Below are 24,632 nucleotides of genomic sequence, written 5' to 3'. Positions count from 1 at the left end.
CAAAACCTTATTTTATGTGACAAAACATAAGCTATTTGTATAAACAAGCCTTAACACTGGAGGAGGGCGAGTTTAAAGTGAGAAACCAAAAATAATACATTTTCTTGTTGATACAGAGGCACAGCTGTAGCAGATAAGGATATACGGACTGTATTGGAATTCACAATTAGCCACTGATAAAAATCAATATATAATGTGATTCAAGGCTGGGGTGACAGCTGTGATTCTGGTTGTGATAGGATAAATTAAAAGAAAAATTACTAAACATCCAAAAATTATAATAAAATAATTACATAAAAATATGCTGTTTTTAAAATAATTTTACCCATCCTGGAACATGAACAGCCTCTAGGAGGGAACAATACAGTTACTAAAGGGTTAACAAGGATGGAAAAAAATTTGAATATAGGAAGAGACCATTCACTAGTAAAGCAGAAGCCAAACGTATTTGTAAAATTAAAAACACTTAACAAGGATGGAGCAGAGGTGCCAAACTTTGTTTTTGTTTCAAAATCAGTGCAATTAGCTTGAGGACTACACCAGATGTATAATGGGGTACAGTGTTTTTAAATTAACTTTTATAGTTTTAATAAGTAATTTATTTTTAACAGCCATCCGGTTGCTAGAATCCAATGTAACCTAGAAACGGTTTGACTGGTGTGGTTTGACTGGTAGCCTGTAAGATAAATAGTTGAGGGACTGACTAGAAAGATAAGCCATAAAAAGTAACAGTAACATTGTAACCTCACAGCACAACAAATGTATTTTTCTGTTGCTGGGGTTAGTGACCCTCCCACCCAACAATCAGAATAAGTGAAAAGAACCCCCCCCCCCAGAAGTTGCTATATAAAGAACCCTCTATTACTACATACTAAATGTTAATTTAAAAGTCAACTAAAGTGTCGGACTGGCCCACAGGGATACCAGGAAAACTCCAGATGAGCCCAGGTGTCAGTGGGCCCTCCTGCTTCAAAACATTTGGCATATTTTATGGCCATTCCCTATTTCTATGAGAACAAAGAGACTAAATAGATGGAATAATAGATTTTTGCATGTAAAGAAAAGAGACTAGCAGAATAGAGGTTGTGTGAGGAGAGGAATTATAAAAGTACTGAGAGTGGGCCCCTGATATAAGGTCTTTTGGTGGGCCCCTAGTCTAAGGTTTTTGGGTGGGCCCCTGGTGTCCCAGTCCGACACTGGTCAACTACCCCTTTAACTGGTTTATTAAAGACCAATGAGCAGGTTTCCAGTTGCAGGAGAGGAAATAGATGCTTCTTACTGCTACATATCAATTATTATGGTATTCACATGCTCCCCACATTTACCTGAAATGATCTGTCCTATATTAGATTAATCACCATCAGGAATATTGTGTCTAAAAGACAAAAACAACCAACTGCAATCTTGGCTGCTACACGCTTCTTGTGTGTTGTAAGCATGGTGTCAGTGGGTGCAGATACTTAGTGGACCAAGTCTTCATGCCTGCTTTATAACCATCAATGTTCTTTAGACACGGAGCACCGACGGCTTTAAAATTATCATTTTATTAGAAAATCTTTAAAACATAAAACAAAGCGCACAACATCCAATATGTTTGATGCGTTTTGTGGACAAAACCTTTTCTCAAAAAAAAAAGGGTTATGTGATTTGACATTGCAGTCAATAAGAAATGAAGGAGCGGATACCCAAGAGAAGGTGCAGTGTGTTATTTCCAATAAAGGGGAAATAAGGGTAGAGAAAAGTGAGTTCCAAGATCAGTGTACAGGTATGGGACCCGTTTTCCAGAATGCTCGGGACCTGGGGTTTTCTGGACAAAGGATCTTTCCGTAATTTCGATCTTCATATCATAAGTCTACTAGAAAATCATGTAAACATGAAAAACTCAATAGGTTGGTTTTGCTTCCAATATGGATTAATTATATCTTAGTATGCATCAAGTACAAGGTACTGTTTTCGAATTACAGAGATAGGGAAATCAATTTTAAAAAATTTGGATTATTTGAATAAAAAGGAGTCTATGGGAGGCAGGCTTTCTATAATTGGGAGCTTTTTGGATAATGGATTTCCGGATAACAGATCCCATACCTGTATTAACCCTTTACCTGCCAAGAACGTAGGTACCACGTTCTTGCAGGGAAAAGCCCCAACTGCCAAGCACGTAGTAACTACGTTCTTGGCTGTAAAGGGCTCCTCTCTGCATAAGTGGCAACTGACGCTTCTGCAGAGGACTCCGGTGCTCTCCCAACCCCCAAGGCAACGAGCAGGGAGACCGGAGGGGGGGTCACATGGGTCATGTTCGCGATCGTCGCTGGACCCGCCTTCAGTTATGCAGACACGTATCTGCTCCTGTGCTGTGTCTCCTCTCTGCCTGCTCCAGACACCTGCGACTTCCTGATGCGTGGACTCTGCTTGAGGACCCCCTTGGCTTCCAAGGACCCTCCTGGACTTCAGAACGGTAAGTTGCCTTTATATTATACTTAACACACATTTACACACACATTCATATACACAATACATATATTACTAAGTTAGCTTTATATTTTTCTTTTCAGGCTATACTATATATGCTTAGATATCCTGAATCCTAAACACACATTCACACACTTTTTAGAAGTATACACACACATACACAAACACACACTTATACATTTTTTTCACACTTTTTTTTTTAGATTTTCATTTTATCATTTTGCTTCTTGTTTTTCCCCTAAAAACTGTAGATTTCACAGTGTGGCTATTGGATCAAGCTTCTGACCACTAACCACACTGTCGGATCGGTTATTTGGTTATTTCATTGCTTTTCCTGATTTGATTTGATTTTTGTGTTTTTATTGCAGTTTTATGCTTGCGTTGTTGTTTGTCATGTTTGATTTAGCGTAGCTTTGCAGTATGATAGTTTGGATTAGAAAGACATAATTACCTATTTTGGATTCGTAAGAATGTTTTCTTTCCAAAAATATATAGTTTTGGGGGGGGTGGTCTTTGTGCTGTTAAGGTGGCCATACACGGATAGATCCGCTCGTTTGGCAATGTCGCCAAATGAGCGGATCTCCCTCCGATATGCCCACCTTGAGGTGGGCAATATCGGGCTGATCGGATCGTGGGCCCTAGGGCCCAACGATCGGATCCTAGCGTTCGCCAAACGGGCGGTCGGATCGCGGGACCGCATCAACGAACAGATGCGGCCGTGATCCGACGGGATTTTTAACCCCATCCGATCGAGATCTGGCCGACTTTCGGCCAGATCTCGATCGGGGAAGCCCGTCGGGGGCCCCATACACGGGCCAATAAGCTGCCGACTCGGTCTGTCGGCAGCTTTTATCGGCCCGTGTATGGCCACCTTTAGAAAGGTCTTTTGGCAAAAAAATGCAGTCACTGGTCTTTGTTCCCAGAAGGCGAATTGGCAGCGGAGAAAATTCAAATGCACTATTTTTATTTGGGGTCTCCACATGCCAGCTGCTTTGGTATATCTATTAGGGCCATCAGAAATCACGGGGCACCGTACAGCAAAATTTTCTGGGCCCTCTGGTCCCCGTCCACCCCAGATCCTGCCCCCAAGCACCAGCCCCCAAAAAACCAACAACACATTCGTGGTCAGGGCCCCCCTACAAGTTAAAAAACAAATCATAGGTGGTCAGCCCTCCCCTTAAAGGGGAAGGAAACCTAGTTGGCGCCAACCCCCCCCCCTCCCGTGTGTTGGCCACCCTCCCCCCTGGCCTACCCGTCCCGCTGGGCAAATGCCCCTAACTTGTTACTTTCCATTCTGCGCAGGTCCAGTCCAGGGAGTTCACAGACGACATCTTCTTCCACGCGATCTTCTTCCTGCTTTGACCGACGTTTTGGCGCATGCGCAGTAGGTGCATTTCGCCAGTACGGATCTACTGCGCATGCGCCAAAAGTCACGAAGTACTTTTGGCGCATTCGCAGTAGATCGTACCGGCAAAATGCTCCTACTGTGCATGCGCTGGTCAAAGCAGGAAGAAGATGTCGTCTGTGAACTCCCTGGACTGGACCTGCGCAGAAGGGTAAGTTAACAAGTTAGGGGCATTTGCCCAGCGGGACGGGTAGGCCAACACACGGGAGGGGGGGGGAGGGTTTTTGCGCCAACTAGGTTTCCTTCCCCTTTACGTCCCGTTAGATCTACACAGGGATTGGATAGGCTGGAGAGTGAAATTTAGAGCCGCTTATCCGATCATCATGCGGCTCTACTGGGAAACTACCAATAGTTTAGAAGCTGGGGAGGGGAATAAAAGAAGCTCCACCCTCCCACAGCTTCCTGACAGCAGTGGTGGCCTGGCTACAGAGTGAGTACAGCGGCCGAGCCCCCCTAAGACCCAAAAATCACTGGGCCCGGTACAAATGTCCCCCTAGTCCCTCCCTGATGGCGGCCCTGATATCTATTCATTTTGGGCATCAAACTGTTCAGTAGACCCTTGGCATCAATATTTAGGGTATTTTGTATGTAAGAAATGGGGTGAGATAAATGGGGCCAATTGCAATATTTTTAGGTGATTTTATGTCATAAAAACTGCTGCTTTTAGTGTAGCTTTGCAGTATGGTAGTTTGGAGTAGAAATACATATTTACCTATTTGGGATTCGTCAGAATGTGTACTTTCCAAAGATATTTGGTTTTCAGGGGACACCATAATTTTTTGTACCATATTATCCCACATAAATCTTACAGTGTTCATAAATTAGTGTACATGTAATCAAATAAGTATGTGCAAGGTAGATTCTAGGGTCTTTTCGTGCCATGTACTTCGATAAACCTATGTACATTGGGCATCAAACTGTTCAGGGGACCCCAGAAATGACAGACCAAATGGTGGGGTCTTCCTTTTGGGGCCCCTATATGCCACGTGCTTAGGTATACATATTGGACATAAAACTGTTCAAAGGACCCCAGGCGTTCATATTTAGGATGATTTGTCTGGATACCTAATAGCGTGTGGGAAATAAGATTCTACAGCAGTGATCCCCAACCAGTAGCTCGTGAGCAACATGTTGCTCTCCAACCCCTTGGATGTTGCTCTCAGTGACCTTAATGCAGGTGCTTATTTTTGAATTCCTGGCTTGGAAGCAAGTTTTGGTTGTATAAAAACCAGATGTACTGCCAAACAGACCCTCCTGTAGGCTGTCAGTCCACATAGGGGCTACCAATAGCCAATCACAGCCCTTATTTGGCACCACCCAGGAACATTTTTGTTCTTGTGTTGCTCCCCAACTCTTTTTAAATCTGAATGTTGCTCACGGGTGAAAAAGGTTGGGGACCCCTTTTCTACAGGGTGGAAGTTTTGAGGTGATTTTTGGAAATGTCACCAAAATCGCCATATTTAGGAAACGTTTGCGGATTGGTACTTTGGAGTAGGGGGAATGTTTACTTTCCAAAAATAGATGGGTTTCTGGGGTGAATGTGCTTTTTTCTACCTTTGCCCCCCCCCAATGATGTAAATGTGTTGATTTTGCAGTACCTGAAATGACAGACCAAATGGGGGGTCTTCCTTTTGGGGTCCCTATATGCCTCGTGCTTAGGTAAACCTATACATATTGGACATCAAATTGTTCAGCAGACCCCAGGCTTTCAAATTTGGCATAATTTATCTTGATATCTAATAGTATATGGGGAAATAAGATGCTTCCGGGTGGAATTTTTGAGGTGATTTTTGTAAATGTCACTAAAATCAACAAATTTAGGAAAGGTTTGGTTTGCGGCTTGGTCTATTGTAGTAGAAAGACATGCATACCCAATTTGGATTCGGGGGAATGTGTACTTTTTTCTACCTTTGCCCCCCCCCCCAAATGATGTAAATGGGTTGATTTTGCAGTATCTGGAATTACAGAACTGATAGCTTGAATGGTGGGTCTACATTTTGGGGCCCCTGTATGCCATATGTTTAGGTAAACATATTAGTCATCAAACTGTTCAGTGGACTCCCAGCATTCAAAGTTAGGGTGTTTTACATTGGTACCTAATGATGTGTGGGAGACATGATGCTGTAGATTGGAAGCTTGGAGGTAATATTTCAAAAAATTCACCAATTTCATAAAAAATTATAAGTTTAGTAAAGAATTGCAACTTGGTAGTTTGGAGTACATAGATATATTTACACATTTTTATTTTATTTTGAAAATATTTTATTTTAATTTTATTTTTAACAGTATGACAGCAAGATGAAGAAAGACACGTTATAATCGATACAATGGCATAGTATTATTAAAAACTAAATACCATTTAAAGAGACTGACAACAACTAACTAAAATTAACTAAGCATTTACCCATTTTTGATTCTCTAGAATCTGTTCTTTCTAATAATGGGTAGTTTTCTAGGGTAAACCTACTGTTAGTGGAATGTTTGGCCTTGAAATCAGAAGTATGCCGTTTTGTGGAGCGGTGCTTTGGAGTACTGCTTGGAGATTTTGAGCTATACAAGTGAGAAATCTCCATAAAAATATATATATTTGGTATTGGCTCGTTCAGGAGACATATACGAGCTGTGTTCTCGTACATAAAATAAAGTATGTTTCTGATATAGTTGATTGTACTTTGTTAAACATGATTTTTTTCATTTTGACAATTAGAGCCTTATGTTTTTTTTTTACAGAAGTGGAATTAAACCAAAATTCTTGCATATTTTGAATGCTCAGGTTGTCCTAAAAAAACAACCAAAAAAAAAGCAACCATATATTGTTTTCCTGGGTAAACTAAAAGACCCCCCCCCCCCAGGAAAGGCCCTACAAAATGTTTATTAATGGTCTGGCAATAAAAGTACTAAATCAGCCAAATAGGCTGGCAGTGAAAGGATTAAGTTTGGGGGAATGGTAAGATTATCAGGGAAAGGGATTGCATGCTGTAACCTTATATTAAAATGTTATCCCCATGCTGCAGGCCTATTCCACTAGAAGAGCACTGCATTGTTGCGGCATGCCACCAAATTTATTTTATTTACGTTGGGTGATTCATTTCAGACAGCAGAGCTAAAGCTAAAGACAGCTGTGCCGAGGTTGTGTTGTTCAGCCAGCTAAAAGTCCAGAACATTAAGCCCAAGCAGAGAAACCAAGACAAAATGCCTGGATTTCTGACAGACTCTCCAGACTGGCAAGGACAGGTGGATAAAGGAGTCCAGATGAAAACCAGATGTTACTGCTCGCTTCAAATTTCCCACGATCCCCGCTCTACAGGATTCTGCTAGCCACCCCCCCCCCTCATAAGACAGCTAGAACCAAACATAATTCTATGTAGGGGATACATTTTTAAGTTTCACCCCTCACTCCTCGATACCTCTCAAGGGACAAGAACTGTCCGGATGGAGTATTTCATAAAAGAGGAAGAATTCCATATTCAATTATAAATATCCTTTCAAAATGGCTGACAGAGGGCTGTTCTGTCACTGGAACATTAAGCAGCCGGGGACGGGACGAGAATGAATCACTGAGAATGTGCCAATTTAAAGCAGACCCTTCTATCTGTCATTAGGTAATCTGTTCTCATTTCCCTGATTATCCAGTTACACAAGGTTTATTTTTAAAAGAAATATTATCCAGAGACTGCTTTTCCAGGCTTGTTAAGCTGCAAACGAGTGAATAATTGACCCATATAGGAGTAATTACTTTGTATGCCAGTAGGTTCGTTTGTTATAGGGACAAAAGAATGCATTGCATTTATTTTCCAATAAATAGTTAGTTAAACTTGGTGGTTTTGCTTCCTATTTCCATATAGTATATCAAATATCCACTGCAGTTAGGTTGGGTAATAACACAATTATGAGGTCATACAAAGATGTTATTAGAGCCTCTAATCTTGTTGGCAACTACATTTTTTCAAAGGGCCACATTCGACCCACTGCCTCCAGTAGAAGATCGAGACATATGGTGTAAATTAGAAAGGGCTAATGGACCCACCAGGGTATCCTCGAGTACTCTGGCAGGCCAGTCTCATACCTCCCAACATTTTGGAAATAGAAAGAGGGACATAAAGATTTGCTGCTCGGAGTGCGTCATCATTTTTGATCATGCCTGTTTTTGTGGCCACACCCCCTAATTACCATGTTAATTTTACAAAATTTGGTAGGTTATGAAAGTTTGAACACATTGCTGTGGTTTTGTTATTACAGCTAATGAAGGTGAATTTCCATTTAAGCTGCAAGTCACAGTTTCCCCAAGAGACCTGTTTATCTTAAATTGTTACAATTGTTTCTTTGCTTATCTTAAATTGTTACAAATGTATCGAAGTGCATGTATTCTGGGCTCTCTGCTAAAGTATCAGAAACTTTGTATTTTTTTCTGGCTGTTCAGTGTAGGAGAACAAAGAGAAAGTCGGGACATTTCAGTAACAATCCGGGACTGCGGGTTGAGCTGTAAAAATCAGGATTGTCCTGAGAAACATGGGACAGTTGGGAGGTATGAAACATACTTGGAAAAAAAATATCAGAAGCAATTGATGCAGTGGTTGCTTGGCTTTACCAAGCAGTAATGAAACATCTCCCAAACACAGCAGTGCCAATGGTTAAGGGCTCTTACTCACGAGCGTTTTTACCTGAGCTCCCCTGCGCAGGAATAGACGCATTTCATTTTTTTCAAATGGGGCTGTACTCACACAGGCGCATGTAGGCGCCGAACGCAGGTTCAGACGCAACATGCTGCATTTTTCCTGCGTTCGGCGCCTACATGCGCCTGTGTGAGTACAGCCCCATTTGAAAAAATGAAATGCGTCTATTCCTGCGCTCCCCTGCGGCTGAACGCCGAAAAACGGAACGCAGGGGAGCGCAGGTAAAAACGCTCGTGAGTAAGAGCCCTAATAGTGGGAGGCCGAGAGTTACAATTTAGCAGCAGCTGCATGGCATTATTTTAGAGACTACTAATGGAGCTGAAGAAAACGCATAGCATTTCTCACTCACAGATAGAAGAAGAAAATTTGTCCAAAGGGGCCCTCGCTTCAAGGCTGGGGGCCAAGAATGAATAGGAGTCTTCTAAAAGGCTGTATACACAGATAAGAAAATATTGCCCCTAGATTTCTAAAAACTGTATGGTATCAAGTGACCAGAGTGTTTGTCAGCTACCCACCGAAAAGCAGGGAGGGGGCTGCCCGACAAGTAGGGGTGTATTGAATGATCACACTCATAGGAAGTCAGCAGCTTGGCTATTGCTGTGAGGCCCCCCCCCACACACACACACTTTCTTCCGCACCCTTAGCCACTGAACAGACCGGTCTGGCAAGTTCAGTGTGAAGCTTATTCCCACACCAGGGTGTATTATAGCCTGTGTGCTCTAATTTAGCTGCCTACGTGTAGATTAACCCCAGTATTCCTAATACAATGCATAAAGGCTGATGTACCCCCTACTGGCATTGAGCAGTTACACACAGTTCTGTGACTGTATAAAGGTGTGAGACAGAGTGATATTATACAGGTTACTTTCACAAGAATGGTTCAAGGTTTGGGGTGTGGATGTGCCAACCACCTATTATTAGGAAGCTGGACACACATATATCGGGATTCAGCGTTGGCTCTTCTCGCAGATGCGGAGATGCAGAGATGCGGTGGTGATACAGAACTCAAAATGTAGCCACATACCAAAACACAATTTGTAACACTTTTGACACATAATATGATAATATAATAAATAAAACATATGTTTTCACACACATCTCTCCTAGGATAGGCGGCTTTTTGTTTGCCCACATACCAAAAAAAATCAGCTTCTGAGAAATCACAGAGCCAGGCTAGGGGGTGTGTGTGTGTGTGTGTGTGTGCAGAGCTCTTTCTCAGTCTCTCTCACACACACACTCAAGTCTTACCTTTCGCATTGTCTGCACCTGTTAGACGCTCCCTCCTGCCACCTCAACCCCCCCCCAAATCACACGCCCTAAGACTCCAACCTGTTTTGCTCAGCATTGTGGCCTGAGGTGTGAGAATTACCCATCTATAGTAGTGATGTGCGGGTCGCGATTTCCCCGGCCCTAAACCGCCCTCCCTTAGCACTTCCGGGTTGCCCTCCCTTAGCACTTCCGGGTTGCTTTTATAGACCTGCGCTGACCCGCCCCGCACATGACATCACAAATAGATATGGATCTACCAGTACACCCTTAGACGGTGATCAGTAGATCTCAAGACACTGTTAACAAACAGGTTGACTAAATCATTGTCCTATTTCATGCTTTTTATTCAAATATTTATTATGTTAAGATTATGTTACATAAGAAATTCTTTGTGTAGGACAAATTCAAGGCAGTAGACGGAGACTGCAATTTAGTTTATTGATAAAGGGCCTAGCCCAAAACATGTAGTGTGTATTCACTCCTTCAATAAACTAAATTGCAGTCTAAGTCTATTGCCTTGGATTTGTCCTACACACAGAATTTATTAATGGACTAATTTGATAGGGATATCACCACAGGTATCCCGTGGGACAAGCCACTATTTGCAATCGTTAAGCTACATCAATTCTCTAAATTTAAGGTTACATAAATAGTTTTTTGTTAAATATAGCAATAAACATTTTCTTATAAATCAATATTTATATTCCAATATTTTTATTGAGTTTACATAAAATAAACAAAGTTGACAGTAGCTTACAGTAGCACATTAAGAGACAGTACAGATTGAATCTTCAAATATACCATATAGTCTCCTTGTGTAGTTACATTAAAATACTCACAAATTTAACACATAGCATAAATCAATATTTAAGTAATATTTTCCATGGAACAGAATGCGAACAATGATTTATGGATGTAGATCATAATGGGACATCGTCATTAAAAGTAGACCTCGTATTAGTAAAGTAAGGACACTCCTGTTCTAAGTGTACTGGCTATATAGTTTTGGGTTAAGAGATCCCATAACTGTACTTGATAATTTTCCCTAAAAATAATGGACAGCAATTATACAGCATATGCAGCATGGAGTACCAGCATGCCAACAGTGCTGGTATGGCATTGATAAGTTTTGCCTCCTCTGCTGGATCAGTGTGTGCCAACCTCCTTTTGATATACATAGCCAGCAAATAACTTGGCACACGGACAGTGCCAGTCTCCCCTCACATGCAAAAATGCCTTGGGTGCCAGGCTAACTGGATTTCTGTACTATATGCAAAGTGAGTTTTAGAGTCAGCCTTCACTTCAGAGAAATTAATTGGCCTCACATGAAAAGCCTGCCAAAAAAATGCCAGCTGCTGTCATATACACATACCCACCGGGTAGACGGCACTAGTGCTAAACTATTTTGCAAATACTGTGCATACAAGAGTACTTGAAGACTAAAGCCATGGCAAGAGTCATGCAATTTTGTGCCTCATAAATTCAATGAGAACATGAGAGCCTGCATGGAACAATCACGATATAATTAGATGCTACAATAAATCAGCAGCAAAGCGACCCCCCACCCACAGTCATGCTCTCACCCATAAAAGCAAGAGGAATAAGGTGGGACATTCTTAATACATATCCCCAAGGGGGTGGAGGGCATCCAAATGTTTAACTGCAAAGTGGGAGCCTGAACTAGAAAAGTCAGGAGACTTCTGAAACGCTACATTTCCACTTATTAAGTTTGGCCTGAAATACATGTATGTGGCCCGTTATCCAGAATGCTTGGGACCTGAGGGCTTTCCGGATAATGGATCTTTACTAAATGTGGAACTTCATATCTTCTTTCATCTACAACATACAGAAGACAGATCTTTCCATTCAAAAATGTACTTACACACAGGAAGCTTCTCCATTGGAATACATTGTACATCGGCCTCCATTTTGGCATGGTCTGTAGGAATCCATACACTGAAAACCTGAAGAAAAAAAAAAAAGAGAAAATGCCTTACTGAGAGACCAAATATACATCAAGCTGTCATAAACAGGAGCCATTGCAAATACACATGCAAAAATTAACACATCAGCAAGTTTTGTTCCTTCAATGACATAAAATTAAATAAACCTGGTGCCTGAAGTCTTCGATAATAAAAAAAAAAGTGTCTAAAATCCAATAGAACGCATTGAAGCTTCACAAAATGGAATTAATTGTTCAGCCGTCAAGTACAGATTTATGCAGTTAGTGAACCTTAATTACTGGGTATTGTTTAATTATCACAAAGGAACAGCTTATCAGGCACAAATGAAGAACTGATTATTGAAACAATGGACCTTAAGTTAAATTACACATAGCGATTCTCCGCCATCAGAGAAATGCTGAGTAGTCCCCCCCCAAGCCTCCTGTCATGGAGTAAGGGGACATCACGGGTCACATGGACCAAAATTGCACATTTAAACATTTTAGGGATGGAAACTGCCTGTCACAAGTGGCAACACACTCTAAAGGTGGCCATAGACACACAGACCCGATCGTACGAATCGAGGATTCGTACGATTTTCAGATTGTGTGTGGCGTGTGCCGACATCTTTCGCCCGGCGGAGATCGGTCATTTGGTCGATCGGTCAGGTTTGATTTTGACCCGACCGATCCCGCCGTAGCTCATGGCACATCGTAATCTGATCGTTCGGCCCTACGGCCAAACAATCAGATTACCCCCGATATAGCCATGCCTGTTAATGGCATATCGGGCAAAGATCCGCTCGTTTGGCAACATCGCCAAACGAGCAGATCTTTGCATCTATGGCCACCTGAAGGGTCTGTCCTGGACAGACAAGAAGATTCGGGGGGATTTAGTCGCCCAGCGACAAATCTCCTCTTCTTCAGGCAACTAATCTCCCCGAGCTGCCTCCCCGCCAGCTATAATCTAAATCGATGGTGGGATGGCACTCTGAGTGCTTCGTTTTCTGAAGTCAGCTGAAGTTTCCTCGTGAGGCAACTTTGGAAATTGACTATTTAGATTCTAGCCGGCAGGAAGGCAGATCAAGGAGATTAGTCGCCCGAAGAAGAGGCCATTTGTCGCCCTTATGCATAAACAAAACCTTCCTTTGTAGAATAACCATCCCTAATGTGATACGCAAATTATTTAAATCCTGCTTCTGGCGTATATTATGACAAATTCTTTGCCATGTTGCTATGATGAAAACATTACACAAAAAACACATTACATGTGTGTGTGAAAAAAAAGAACTAAAGTCACACCCTGACAGTCATCTCAACGTGTCTGGCCTGCTGCTCCAGACAGGAAGATGTAACTTACGTGTCACATGAATACAACAAACCTACCCCATACACCCTCCTTCCCTTAGAGTCCATCCCTCTGTCCATAGGCAACAGTCAAAACCCACCAAATCACCAATTCACAAGGCCAAACTTGCAAAGTCTTGTTTTTGTCCATATGGCCTTTATACCACCCCAACACAAAAACAATATCCAAACTCCCCCACCCTCTTCCAGAATTGCATGAGTAACAAAGAAAGCATATGTGGGACATATCTCTCCTTGTACTCTGTGCAGTGCAATATCTCTGCCATCACCCGGAGGATAAAAGGAGAGCATTATCAGAGCGTGGGAGACAATATAAATACAACAGTTTCCATATACCATATAACAAGATGGAAGGTTAAATTTTAAGGAGGAAGGTGCACCCATGGTCATCGCTTTCCATTAGCCACAGACCTTTTTATCCAATTTTCCTTCAGGAAACTCAACTGAGCCAGAGTTGCCCTAACAATGTTATCAGGACTAGCACCAGAATAGCCAAAGGATCTCCTGCACCTATGCTGCCAGATCAGGTACCTTGTGCAGGCAATGATAATGTAGAGCAGTGCTGTCCAACTTCTGTGGTACAGGGGGCCGATAATAGAAGTCAGTGTTGGCCACTCCCCCTTTTAAACCCCACCCACTGTAAACCACACCCATGTTACCACAAGAACTTTTACGATCATATCCACATTAATGGTGGTAGCACACTAAAAAACCAAATGGTTGGTGCTCACTGCAGGGAAATCCCTCATCATTCATATGTGAAAAATTGAAGTCATGTTAAAACATACCCTTAAATCCATATGCCTCATCCTCCGCTGTGGATAATACAACAACCCCCAGCACATGATTAAACACCTTAGGGGCCCTTAACAACAATTTCCAAATGCTAACAAACCCCAAGAACAACCCCTAACAGGCTTACATCCCACAGGTAGCATAGTGCAAGCAGAGAATGGCACACACAAGCAGCACTGGGCAAGCAGAGAATGGCACACACAGGCAGCACTGGGCAAGCAGAGAATGGCACACATATGGAGGGAAGGCAGAACAGAGCAGGAGACAGGGAAACCTATCATTTTATGTACTACATACAGGGACACAGTGCTGGTGCCCCATTAGCATTTTGAATAAGGTGTGCACAGGTGAACAATGTGGGCAGTTTCAGTCTGGGTCTCAGGTGTGAACAGTACAGGGCTTTTGGATATAAACAATAGAGATGTCACAAGTGTGAACAATGCAGGGGGATCACACGTGTGAACAATACAGGGGATTAGTTTGAATTTGAGGTTTAAACAATGCAGGGGCCAGTTCATCTCTGTAGTGATACCTTTTAAATTTTATATATGGTAAACAAACACAGCAGATAGGTGGGGGGCCACAGAAGGGGGGGTTGTGGGCCGACAGTTGGACAGCCCTGATGTAGAGGGTCTCACGGTCCAGTAGATATTGCCTGGCAGAAATCCCATAGGCTGACTCTGAATCGGTCAAGTTGTTTAAGACAGGAACTTTAAGAGCTGCTGACAACTGACCATACAGAGCAACTGACCAGAAAGTATTCCTGGGTCTCCTCCTCTCCACACTCCCAGGGGCAATTTTTGCTGACAATACTAAGGTAATTCAAGCTGACATAGAGTTTCCCTCGGAGTGAAAGCCAACAGTTGTCAAAGTGAGATGCAGTGCAAAATAGTCAGTGATCACCCTGTGATACAACTGCCTTCGGGAAGATGGCCAGCTCATCCACCCTGACATTCCACCTCTTCAGAATCTTCAGAGTGAGAACCAGGTATGATGGGAGGAATCCCTGTACTATCCAAAATCTCTTCATGCTACCACCTTGAAACCATGTTCCTACAAAAGGCAATACCCAATTCCTGATACAGACTTCCCACAGGGAATCACTTCTTTGGGCCAAGCCCCCAAAGTCAAAATTATTATTATTATTAACATGTATTTATATAGCGCCAACATATTGCGTAGCACTGTAAAGTAAATGTGAGTATACAACTAAATCACATGAATTATATACATAGAACATATGGAGTTACATACATCACAATCAATACAGGTACAAAAGGTGAGGAAAGGCCCTATGCATAGGCATACACTCTAAAGGGAGGGGAGTAATACACAAGGTGTGGGAGTGGGCAAGATCGAATTATGTGGGTGAGAAATGTGGTACTGTATGTGGTGTTGCGTTTGGTAGTTAAGCAGAGTGAGGGTAGGCATCTCGAAAGAAGTGCGTTTTAAGAGATTTCTTGAAAGCAGAAAGGTTGGGAGAAAGTCGAACAGACCGTGGAGAGAGTTCCAGAGGAGGGGTGCAGCACTTGCAAAGTCTTGAATGCGGCATGTGAGGAGGTAATGAGAGAAGAGTTGAGTAGTAGGTCAGTAGAGGAGCGTAGTAAGCGTTTGGGTGAGTATATAGAGATGAGTTCAGAGATGTAGGGTGGGGCAGAGTTATGAAGTGCTTTGAAAGTCAGTGTCATTAATTTGAATTTGATTCTGAAAGGTAACGGAAGCCAGTGCAGGGATTGACAGAATGGTGAGGCAGAGGAGGAGCGGTTGCTGAGGTATATGAGCCTCGCAGCAGTGTTCATTATGGACTGGAGAGGTGACAGTCTCTGGAAGGGAAGGCCAATTAAAAGAGAGTTACAGTAGTCTAGACGCGATATGATGAGAGAGTGAATAAGAATTTTGGCGGCATCTTGGGTGATAAATGATTGTATTTTGGATATGTTCCTTAGGTGGAAGTGACATGATTTAATAAGTGACTGGATATGAGAAGTGAATGACAGGGCAGAATCTAGGATAACCCCAAGGCACCGGGCCTGGGGAGAGGGGGTGATAATGGAATTGTTAACTATGATGGATACTTCCGGGATGTTACTGGTGTTCGTTGGAGGAAAGAGAACCATTTCAGTTTTAGAGAGGTTCAATTTAAGGTAGCGTTGCGACATCCAGGTAGAGATAGCTGACAGGCAGGAGGAGACGCGAGTTAGGAGTTCTGGGTTGAGATCAGGAGATGAGAGATAGATCTGAGTATCGTCAGCATAGAGGTGGTAGTGGAAACCATGCGAGTTGATTAATTTGCAGAGGAAGGAAGTATAGAGGGAGAAAAGTAATGGTCCCAGGACAGAGCCTTGAGGAACTCCAACAGAAAGAGGTAGGGAGAAGATGATACTCCATTGTAGGAGACACTGAAGGAACGATTGGTGATGTAAGAAGAGAACCAGGACAGGGCTGTGTCACGAAGGCCAAGCGAAAGGAGGGACTGGAGGAGGAGAGGGTGATCTACAGTGTCAAATGCGGCTGAGAGATCAAGCAGTATTAGTAGTGAGAAATGATTGTTGGCTTTAGCGGTTAAAAGGTCATTAGTTAGTCAAGTCAGGGCGGTTTCCGTGGAGTGTTGTGGCTTAAAATCAGATTGTAGGGGGTCCAGCAGGTTATTGTCAGAGAGGAATGAGGTTAGTCGGTTGTAGACTAGGCACTCAAGTAGTTTAGAGATGAAAGGTAGCAGAGAGATAGGTCGGAGGTTGTCAAGATTGGAGGGATCAAGAGAGGGTTTTTTCAGAAAGGGGGTGACAAGAGCATGTTTTAGTTGAGAAGGAAACAGTCCAGTTGAGAGCGAAAGATTAAATAGGTGAGTTAAGGCTTTGATTACACAAGGATTGGTATTGCGGAGAAGTTTTGAGGGAATTGGATCAAACAGGCAGGTGGTAAGGTGAGAAGAGGCCAAAAACTTAGAGACTTCCTCATCAGTGACAGGGGTGAAGGAGCACAGGAGAGACTGGAGAGTGTGGAGGGAGGGTGGTGGAAGTCTAGGGGGGTTGAGTAGTGTAATGTCCCTTCTGATAGTGTCAATTTTGTTTTTGAAGTGCTCAGCAATATCTTGAGCAGAGACAGATGTGCATGGAGGGGGTGGAGAAGGGGAAAGGAGAGTGTTAAAGGTGGAGAAAAGTTGTGCTGGTTTTTTAGAAAGGGAGTTAATGAGTTAAGTAAAATTCAGGAAAAGTGAAAGTGAAAAGAAAGCCACTGGGCACAACATGCCCAAACCACCATCCTTCATCTGCAGTTACGTTATCACCCTTTTGACTGGATTCAGTCTGTGTCCCCAGAGCAACTGTAAAAACAGAAAAGGGGCACATAAAGGCAGAAGTAGGGCAGAAAAAGGCTGTGGGCGGGGAGAATGAAAGCTAATGTTCAACCCGAACCCACCCAAAGACCTACTGCGGAAGTCAGCCTGGCTTCAGGCCAGCCTGCACATCACGAATAAATAACTATTAGTACCTTACATATTTAGGGTGATAACTGACAGGGAGATTTGTCGCCCCTTATTAAGAATGCACAACTGCAGACGACAAATCTCATGAAAATGCTTCTCCACCGGCAATACCTGAAACAGCCAGTGGTAAAACATACACATCACAAAATTGCCTGGAGTTTCCTCGAGGCAACTTTGGAAAAACAAAGTAATGCGTTGGTTTTACCATCAGGGATTTCAGGTATTGCCGTTGGAGAGGCATATTTGGAAGATTTGACTCCCGTAGTCGTGCACTTTTATTTACAGGCATCAAATCTCCTAGTAAGTCAGGGCCCATAAGCTTGAGAGCAGTTCCGGGTTCTACGGAAGAATGCATTATCGTTCAGACTGGATTTTGTTTACACTGGTTATCTCTTACACTTTGCTAAATTGCTTAAATAAGCGAGCAAATGTTAACAGAGTAGCGGTGTTATCCCAATGAAAATCTGTTTATTCTTCACATGCCCCGGCATATAGCTTAAAGGTCTTGATGTTGCCCGTCCTTCCAAACTGTGGAAGAAACAGAAACTAGGAGCCTATCTAAGGGAAGATTTAAACTGTCGATTTGGGCCTTTTAGACCAAGGACCACATTGGGCCAACGATCAGATTAAGCCCTATATTGTCCAATTTAGATAATGTATTGCCAGTTTAGCTTGTAAATACTCCCAGCTGGAGCTTGAGTGCTACATTCGCTCTTCATCTTTTATATCAAGGCTACCCAATGTGGCATTTAGCTTGTGGGTCTAGAAAGAACATCCTAACACACATCACACATGCCATATTCACAAGATGCCTATAGTCCGTGGTAGAATAAAGTATTGTGCCCTAAAGCCTATAAACTGCACCTGCTCCTGTAGCATATAGTTGAAAGTATTTTTTCCCTTATAAAACCATAGCGCAGGTCTTTGTAAACCTCCCACTAACTAGCTTTACACCTAAAATACCTTTCCTGAAAATGAGCACTTTAAATAGGTCTTGTGCTGAAATTACATTCTGCCTATAGCTTTAATTAGAAAAAGAAACATAACAAAAAACCTTAAATGGATCCTGTCATCGGAAAACATGTTTTTTTCAAAATGCATCAGTTAATAGTGCTACTCTAGCAGAATTCTGCACTGAAATCCATTTATCAAAAGAGCAAACATTTTTCTGACATGGGGCTAGACATTTTGTCAATTTCCCAGCTGCCCCTGGTCATGTGGATTTTTCCCCATGACAGTATCCCTTTAAAGTACTTATAAAACATGAATTAGAATTTTGGGTTATTTTCAATGAACTTAATCCCCCCCCCATCCTTTATAAATAGGGTAATTTGCTTTGAACTCCATATCTACATTTGAACAATCAAACCCCTCCCTCTCTAAGTAGCAGCCTTTGAGCAGCTCATTATCAGGGGGCTTCTCAGTGGTCTGGTAATTAATTTAATCAGCTCAGCTCCTCTGAGGTTCTGTGGGACAGGAAGTGACAGGAAGGACTAAAGTGAAACTGGCTTAATCTTGTTGTTTAGTGTCAGATAAAACAGAACCCATAAGTATTTCTTAACTACAATAATAACAAAAAAATATGATTAGCACATGCCCTATGCATTGAACTCATATTGAAAAGGGGTGTATACTGTTTCTTTAAAGTTCTGTAAAGATTCAGTAAAGCATATGGTCTTAGGATATTCTACACAGTGAACTCTATTTAACTGCTTCCTTGTGTCAACTGATACGAATGGGGGAAGCTATGATTGCGAAGATCAGGAAAGTTCACTGAGAGGGGCACAATTACTTTACTTTGCATTTACCCGTCTTTAGACTGGTAGCCTTGTTGCATGATCAGAAGAAATTACAAGACGGATTAGAAATTTGTAATATGTAATATATTTTTTTAAAACTGTGTACAGTATATCCGTCTATATTTCTAATGGAAACCTGCCTGTTTGATGGGAAAAAACTTGACAAATCAGTTTGTCACGGACAAAAATATCACAGGACAGGGTTAATGGGATAATAATGTAGTAAGGTTTTTCTGTTGTGTATAGGGTGGGGAACCGTGGGAATGTCACACCTCCTCGGATTAATTACGAGGATACAAAATATTACAGGCAGTTTAGTTTTGTGGTTTGTGTTAACCTGAAATCCTATACACATACCTACTATTGAAATGGCACAATGGAAGCATAAGTCCTATTGTGTCCCTATTAAAGAGGGTTGGCGTTAATATAACCAGAAGGATCTTTACACAGGTTGGCCTTCAAAGAACAACAGTAACCCCAGATTCAATCTTCAGTCCACCAGGCAAGTGTCCAGTTACTTAAAGGAACACCAGACGCAAGGCACAAATGGTGGTTTGTAAGAATTACAAATTCATGTTTGAAGGGGCATGTATACATGTGGCGTTTATCTATTTTTTGTTTTTCTCAGAGAAAAAGAGAGAAGAGAAAAGCCAGGGGCTATCTCAAACTGCCTCCCATTGGAGGTAAAGAGAGATATCCTCACTCAAGCGAAACTGAATTGCGTGTTTATGGTGATAAAGTACGTACCAACTGCCATTAACCTGAATAGGGAATTATAGTACATTTTATTGCTGCGTTTTCTTGGAGACACTAGCAAATTGCTCAGATTTGTTAAAACTAGTACCCAAGGAACCTACACATAACAGTGGTCAGGCAATTTAGACAATATGTCTGCACGGCATATTTAAACGGACGGTTAAGGTTCCCATAGACGCAAAGATTTCTCTTGCAGAACGACCGATTTTAGCGCAGTCCGACCAATCCTTCAAAATTATTGTGCGGTTAGTGGGATTCGAACATTTTACGATTTTCGACCGACAGGCAGAAAATTGATCGGCCAGGTTTAAAAATCTTTATCGGCCCCAGTGCAATCTATCTATGTTTGCAGGGACAAGCAGGCAGCTACCCTTTGTTTTCCTGGCAATATCGCCTGAAATGGTCTTTTTAGTTGATGGACAATTCGTACAATCGTTTTGAGATAATCGTGGTCTCACGATGACAATCGGATCTTTTAAAAATCTTTACATCTATGGCTAGCTTAAGAGTCCTTTCAATTGAGCTTATCTGCCCATGTATGGGGCCCCCAACAGGGCTACCCGACTGATATCTGGCCAAAAATTGCACAGATGGTGATCGTCAGGTTTGATTTTCACATTGAGTTGAGGACTGCATCTGCTCACTTATTCATTCCTCAACCCCAACAGTCCCTATTCCAGCCGTTGTAATCTGATCTTCTGGATTTAGGCATATTGGGCATATTGGTGTAAAGATCCACTCATTTGGCAACCTTGCATGGTCACCTTAAGACTGTATAGCCACCTTAGATTTAGAGTGATCTGTCATCTGAACGATTTCAACCTTGGCGGGCAAACTACATAACGATTAGGATCAACACCTACCAAATTCAAAGGCATTCTGTGCACCCAAAAGTTTATTCATTGGTCAGACAATTATCACTTAAAATGCATTTTGAACTATAATCACCTAACAAGCGACTGCACCCACAGGTGCAAAGGATTTCCACTGCCCTCAAGGCTACTGAATGGTGCTGCAGCTTTGACTCTCATGCATTTATTTATAATAAGGGGCTAACAACATAAGTACTGGGAGACCCAACAAAGTATTTTCTTTGATCAAATAATTGAATTTAAAGCTGGCCATAGATGTCAAGATTTTTAAAAGATCTTTTTGTTATCGTTAGACCAAGCTTATCTTGCAACGATCGTTTAAGTGTATGATTTCTCCATCAACTAAAAAGACCATTTCAAGCGATGTTGTCTTATTGAAGCCAGGAAAACCAGGGCCTGCTTGGCCCTGCAAAGAATTGGACAATAGATAGATTTTACTGTGACCGATGAAAATTTTCTAAAGCTGGCCATAGATGTTGAGATTTTTAAAAGATCCGATCCTCATCGTGAAACCACGATTTTCTCGGAACGATCGTACGAATTGAACTAAAAAGACCAATTTGCCAGGAAAACAAAGGGGAGCTGTCTGCTTGGCCCTGCAAACATATATAGATTGCACTGGGACTGACAAAGATTTTTTGACCTGGCCAATCAATGAAGAATCGTTGCGTCTATGGGGAGCTTAACCTGGCCGACCAATTTTCTGACCGATGTTGGACAAAAAATCGTTAGATGCACGATTGATCGATTCCCACTAACCTCACGATAGTTTGATGGATTGCATTGAAATCAAAGAAAAATCTCTCTGTCTATGGGGGCCTTTAGTTAACGTATGATTGACCCAATATCTGCTGTAATGGAGATGTGTTTGCACTAGAATGCTTCCTTATGTCATTCATGACCAGAAATCAAAAATAGACAGCCGGTGGCTCAAATATGAGCATCTCACCAGCCAAACCAAGTTGGAGATGCAGCAGCCAAGTTGCAGATGCAAAGATTCAATTGAATGGTTAGTTGTGCCTTCTATGATCTCTTCAGAACTATGATCTATTGAAATTTTTCCAAATGTTATTACTATAATGTCCTAAGCGACAAGTGGAGATTAATTGGCATTATTGATATTAGCCAGAGTTGACTGTCTGCCATTGAGTGTAGCCCAAAGCTACAGGCTGCACTGGCCAAGTTACTAGCAGGGAGGTATCTAATAACAATGGAACAATGGCGAGAGGCAGCCTGCACAGTGAAGATCATTTGCGTAACTCATGCCCAAGGCCATAAATTTATTTACATTACAGAGATTTTGTTGGTGGGGGGGGGGTGCAAATGTATAGCTCCATGCTATAATCAGAATGATTATATAACTTCATAGCTTCATCATTAAGATCAGTGGCGCTCTACCATTGCCATATAATGCCCTGACTATTTACTATACTGCTTGTTTGTGGGTCAGATTATAATTAAATTATGATCCCATCCAAAAAGGTCAATGGAGGCTTTTAGTTTAGAAACCTTTAAAAAAAACTTTTGGCAGGCCTCATCTGTATGGGGTGCCGTTTCTCCCAAATACATTCTGTATACAAAATTATCCCTAATACACAGAATGAATGTCTCATGTTATATAAGAATTTGTGACCATACACAGAGAAAAAAAATATACAAAAGACTTATTTCTATTAAAGAATGAAAACAAAATCTGGTTAGTGCACAAAAGGACATTATATCACAAACTCCATTCTGTACAGTTTAACAAGCAATCTGTCTCACAAATGTATAACCTCCATGTAACGGATACACTTATGTGCAAAGTTACTTACAGAATGAATTATGTAAAAACAAACTTGGACATAATATATAATAGTGTAACTAACTAGTGCTTGTCAAGCTAGATTTGACTGACAAAATAGATATCTATGACAGAAAGCAAGATTTTATAGTACAGGATTCATTCTTTCCACAAAATGACAGTTTTGTTTCACAAAACAGTTAAAATAACCATTCTGTGAAGCAACACTGTTGAGAAGTGGCCAGCTCTGCTCCACATGGCTAAGGCAAAATATCTGACCTGCTATAGAGGGCGCCCTCTAATGTCCCCTGTGCTGCATAGTAATAAACATGAACAAACCTTTCCTAAAAGAGCTGCTGTTAAACACTACAGGTTCATAAATGGAAGTTTTTACAAATGGCTGAGAAATATAATGCTGCACTTCTAATGATTGTAGAAAAAGAAAAGTATGCAAAACATAAATATGATCATTTTAGGTGATATGCCTATTCTTATTGTAGTAGATTACAGCTAGGAGGAGACATTGGAGTCTAACTATCATATACAAAACTTAAAACTAACTCTGAGAGTCAGGCGAAGCAGCCAGACAAGCACAGTAACTTCTGGTACATTTAACAGAAGATGGCAGGTGGGTGTGGCCTGTCCCATTATTGCTCCCAGCTTAGACAGGAAGAGGAACAGGAGTGAGTCATAAGATAATGGCAAAACAGCAGGAATGCCTTTAACCAAAATGGCCACACAAGCAGATTACTATAATAAGAATAGGCATATCACCTAAAATGATCATATTTATGTTTTGCATACTTTTCTTTTTCTACAATCATTAGAAGTGCAGCATTATATTTCTCAGCCATTTGTAAAAACTTCCATTTATGAACCTGTAGTGTTTAACAGCAGCTCTTTTAGGAAAGGTTTGTTCATGTTTATTACTATGCAGCACAGGGGACATTAGAGGGTGCCCTCTATAGCAGGTCAGATATTTTGCCTTAGCCATGTGGAGCAGAGCTGGCCACTTCTCATCTTGTTTGTATATGGCAATAAGCTTTGTTCTTATTGGTTCAGGAATGTGACTGACAGTGTTGCTTCACAGAATGGTTATTTTATCTGTTTTGTGAAACAAAACTGTCATTTTGTGGAAAGAATGAATCCTGTACTATAAAATCTTGCTTTCTGTCACAGATATCTATTTTGTCAGTCAAATCTAGCTTGACAAGCATTAGTTAGTTACACTATTATATATTATGTCCAAGTTTGTTTTTACATAATTCATTCTGTAAGTAACTTTGCACATAAGTGCATCCGTTACATGGAGGTTATACATTTGTGAGACAGATTGCTTGTTAAACAGAATGGAGTTTGTGATATAATGACATCCTTTTGTGCACTAACCAGATTTTGTTTTCATTCTTTAATAGAAACAAGTCTTTTGTATATTTTTTTTCTCTGTGTATGTTTACAAATTCTTATATAACATGAGAGACATTCATTCTGTGTATTAGGGATAGTTTTGTATACAGAATGTATTTGGGACAAATGGCACCCCATACATCTGGTCCAGCTAAACCTAAAGTCCACCACAAAGGTCACATAAGACAGACAAATACCCCAAAGATATGCAGCATATACTGCTGCTCAGAGACTCGCTCCTTTGGAAATGGAAGCCTAAAATCAGTCTAATACTGCGGATGGGCTTTATTTTTCCCACATGAAGCTTTAAAAAGCAGTTACTGAGCAGATGTGAGCAAAATATTTGGTTGCAGGTCACCTCCAATTAGATACAATCAGAGGCCCTTAAGATCTGGCACCCAGTATAGAGGAGCTCCTGTCCTGGCACAGAAGAATAAAAGGGGGAAACAAAGCCAGAATGCAGGATTAAAGAGATGGAAGTAATATAAGGATAAGAGAAAGAGCTACAGTGTGAGTGGGGGAAAGAGAGAGATGTTGGATAACTAAGCTGATTGAGTCATTCCCTCTCCCATACAATGCATGGAGGCCCTTAATCTTAGCCCAAAATAGA

At 41.6% G+C, this 24,632-nt stretch overlaps 1 protein-coding gene across 2 annotated transcripts in view; it reads right to left on the bottom strand.

Annotated features, from left to right (window-relative positions):
* Positions 1-24,632, bottom strand: part of LOC108712669 (neurogenic locus notch homolog protein 3) — a 107,703-nt gene that overhangs the window by 56,832 nt on the left and 26,239 nt on the right. For both annotated transcript variants that reach the window (XM_041588063.1, XM_018254990.2), the window contains exon 3: positions 11,699-11,780. In XM_041588063.1, the coding sequence (XP_041443997.1) occupies positions 11,699-11,780 (82 nt within the window). The remainder of the gene's footprint in view (positions 1-11,698; positions 11,781-24,632) is intronic.

Source organism: Xenopus laevis, chromosome 3S (assembly GCF_017654675.1).
Source record: "Xenopus laevis strain J_2021 chromosome 3S, Xenopus_laevis_v10.1, whole genome shotgun sequence".
In the NCBI taxonomy this organism is placed as follows: domain Eukaryota; kingdom Metazoa; phylum Chordata; class Amphibia; order Anura; family Pipidae; genus Xenopus; species Xenopus laevis.
The sequence above is the reverse complement of the archived record's forward strand: the minus strand, read 5'-3'. Positions and strand labels throughout refer to the sequence as shown.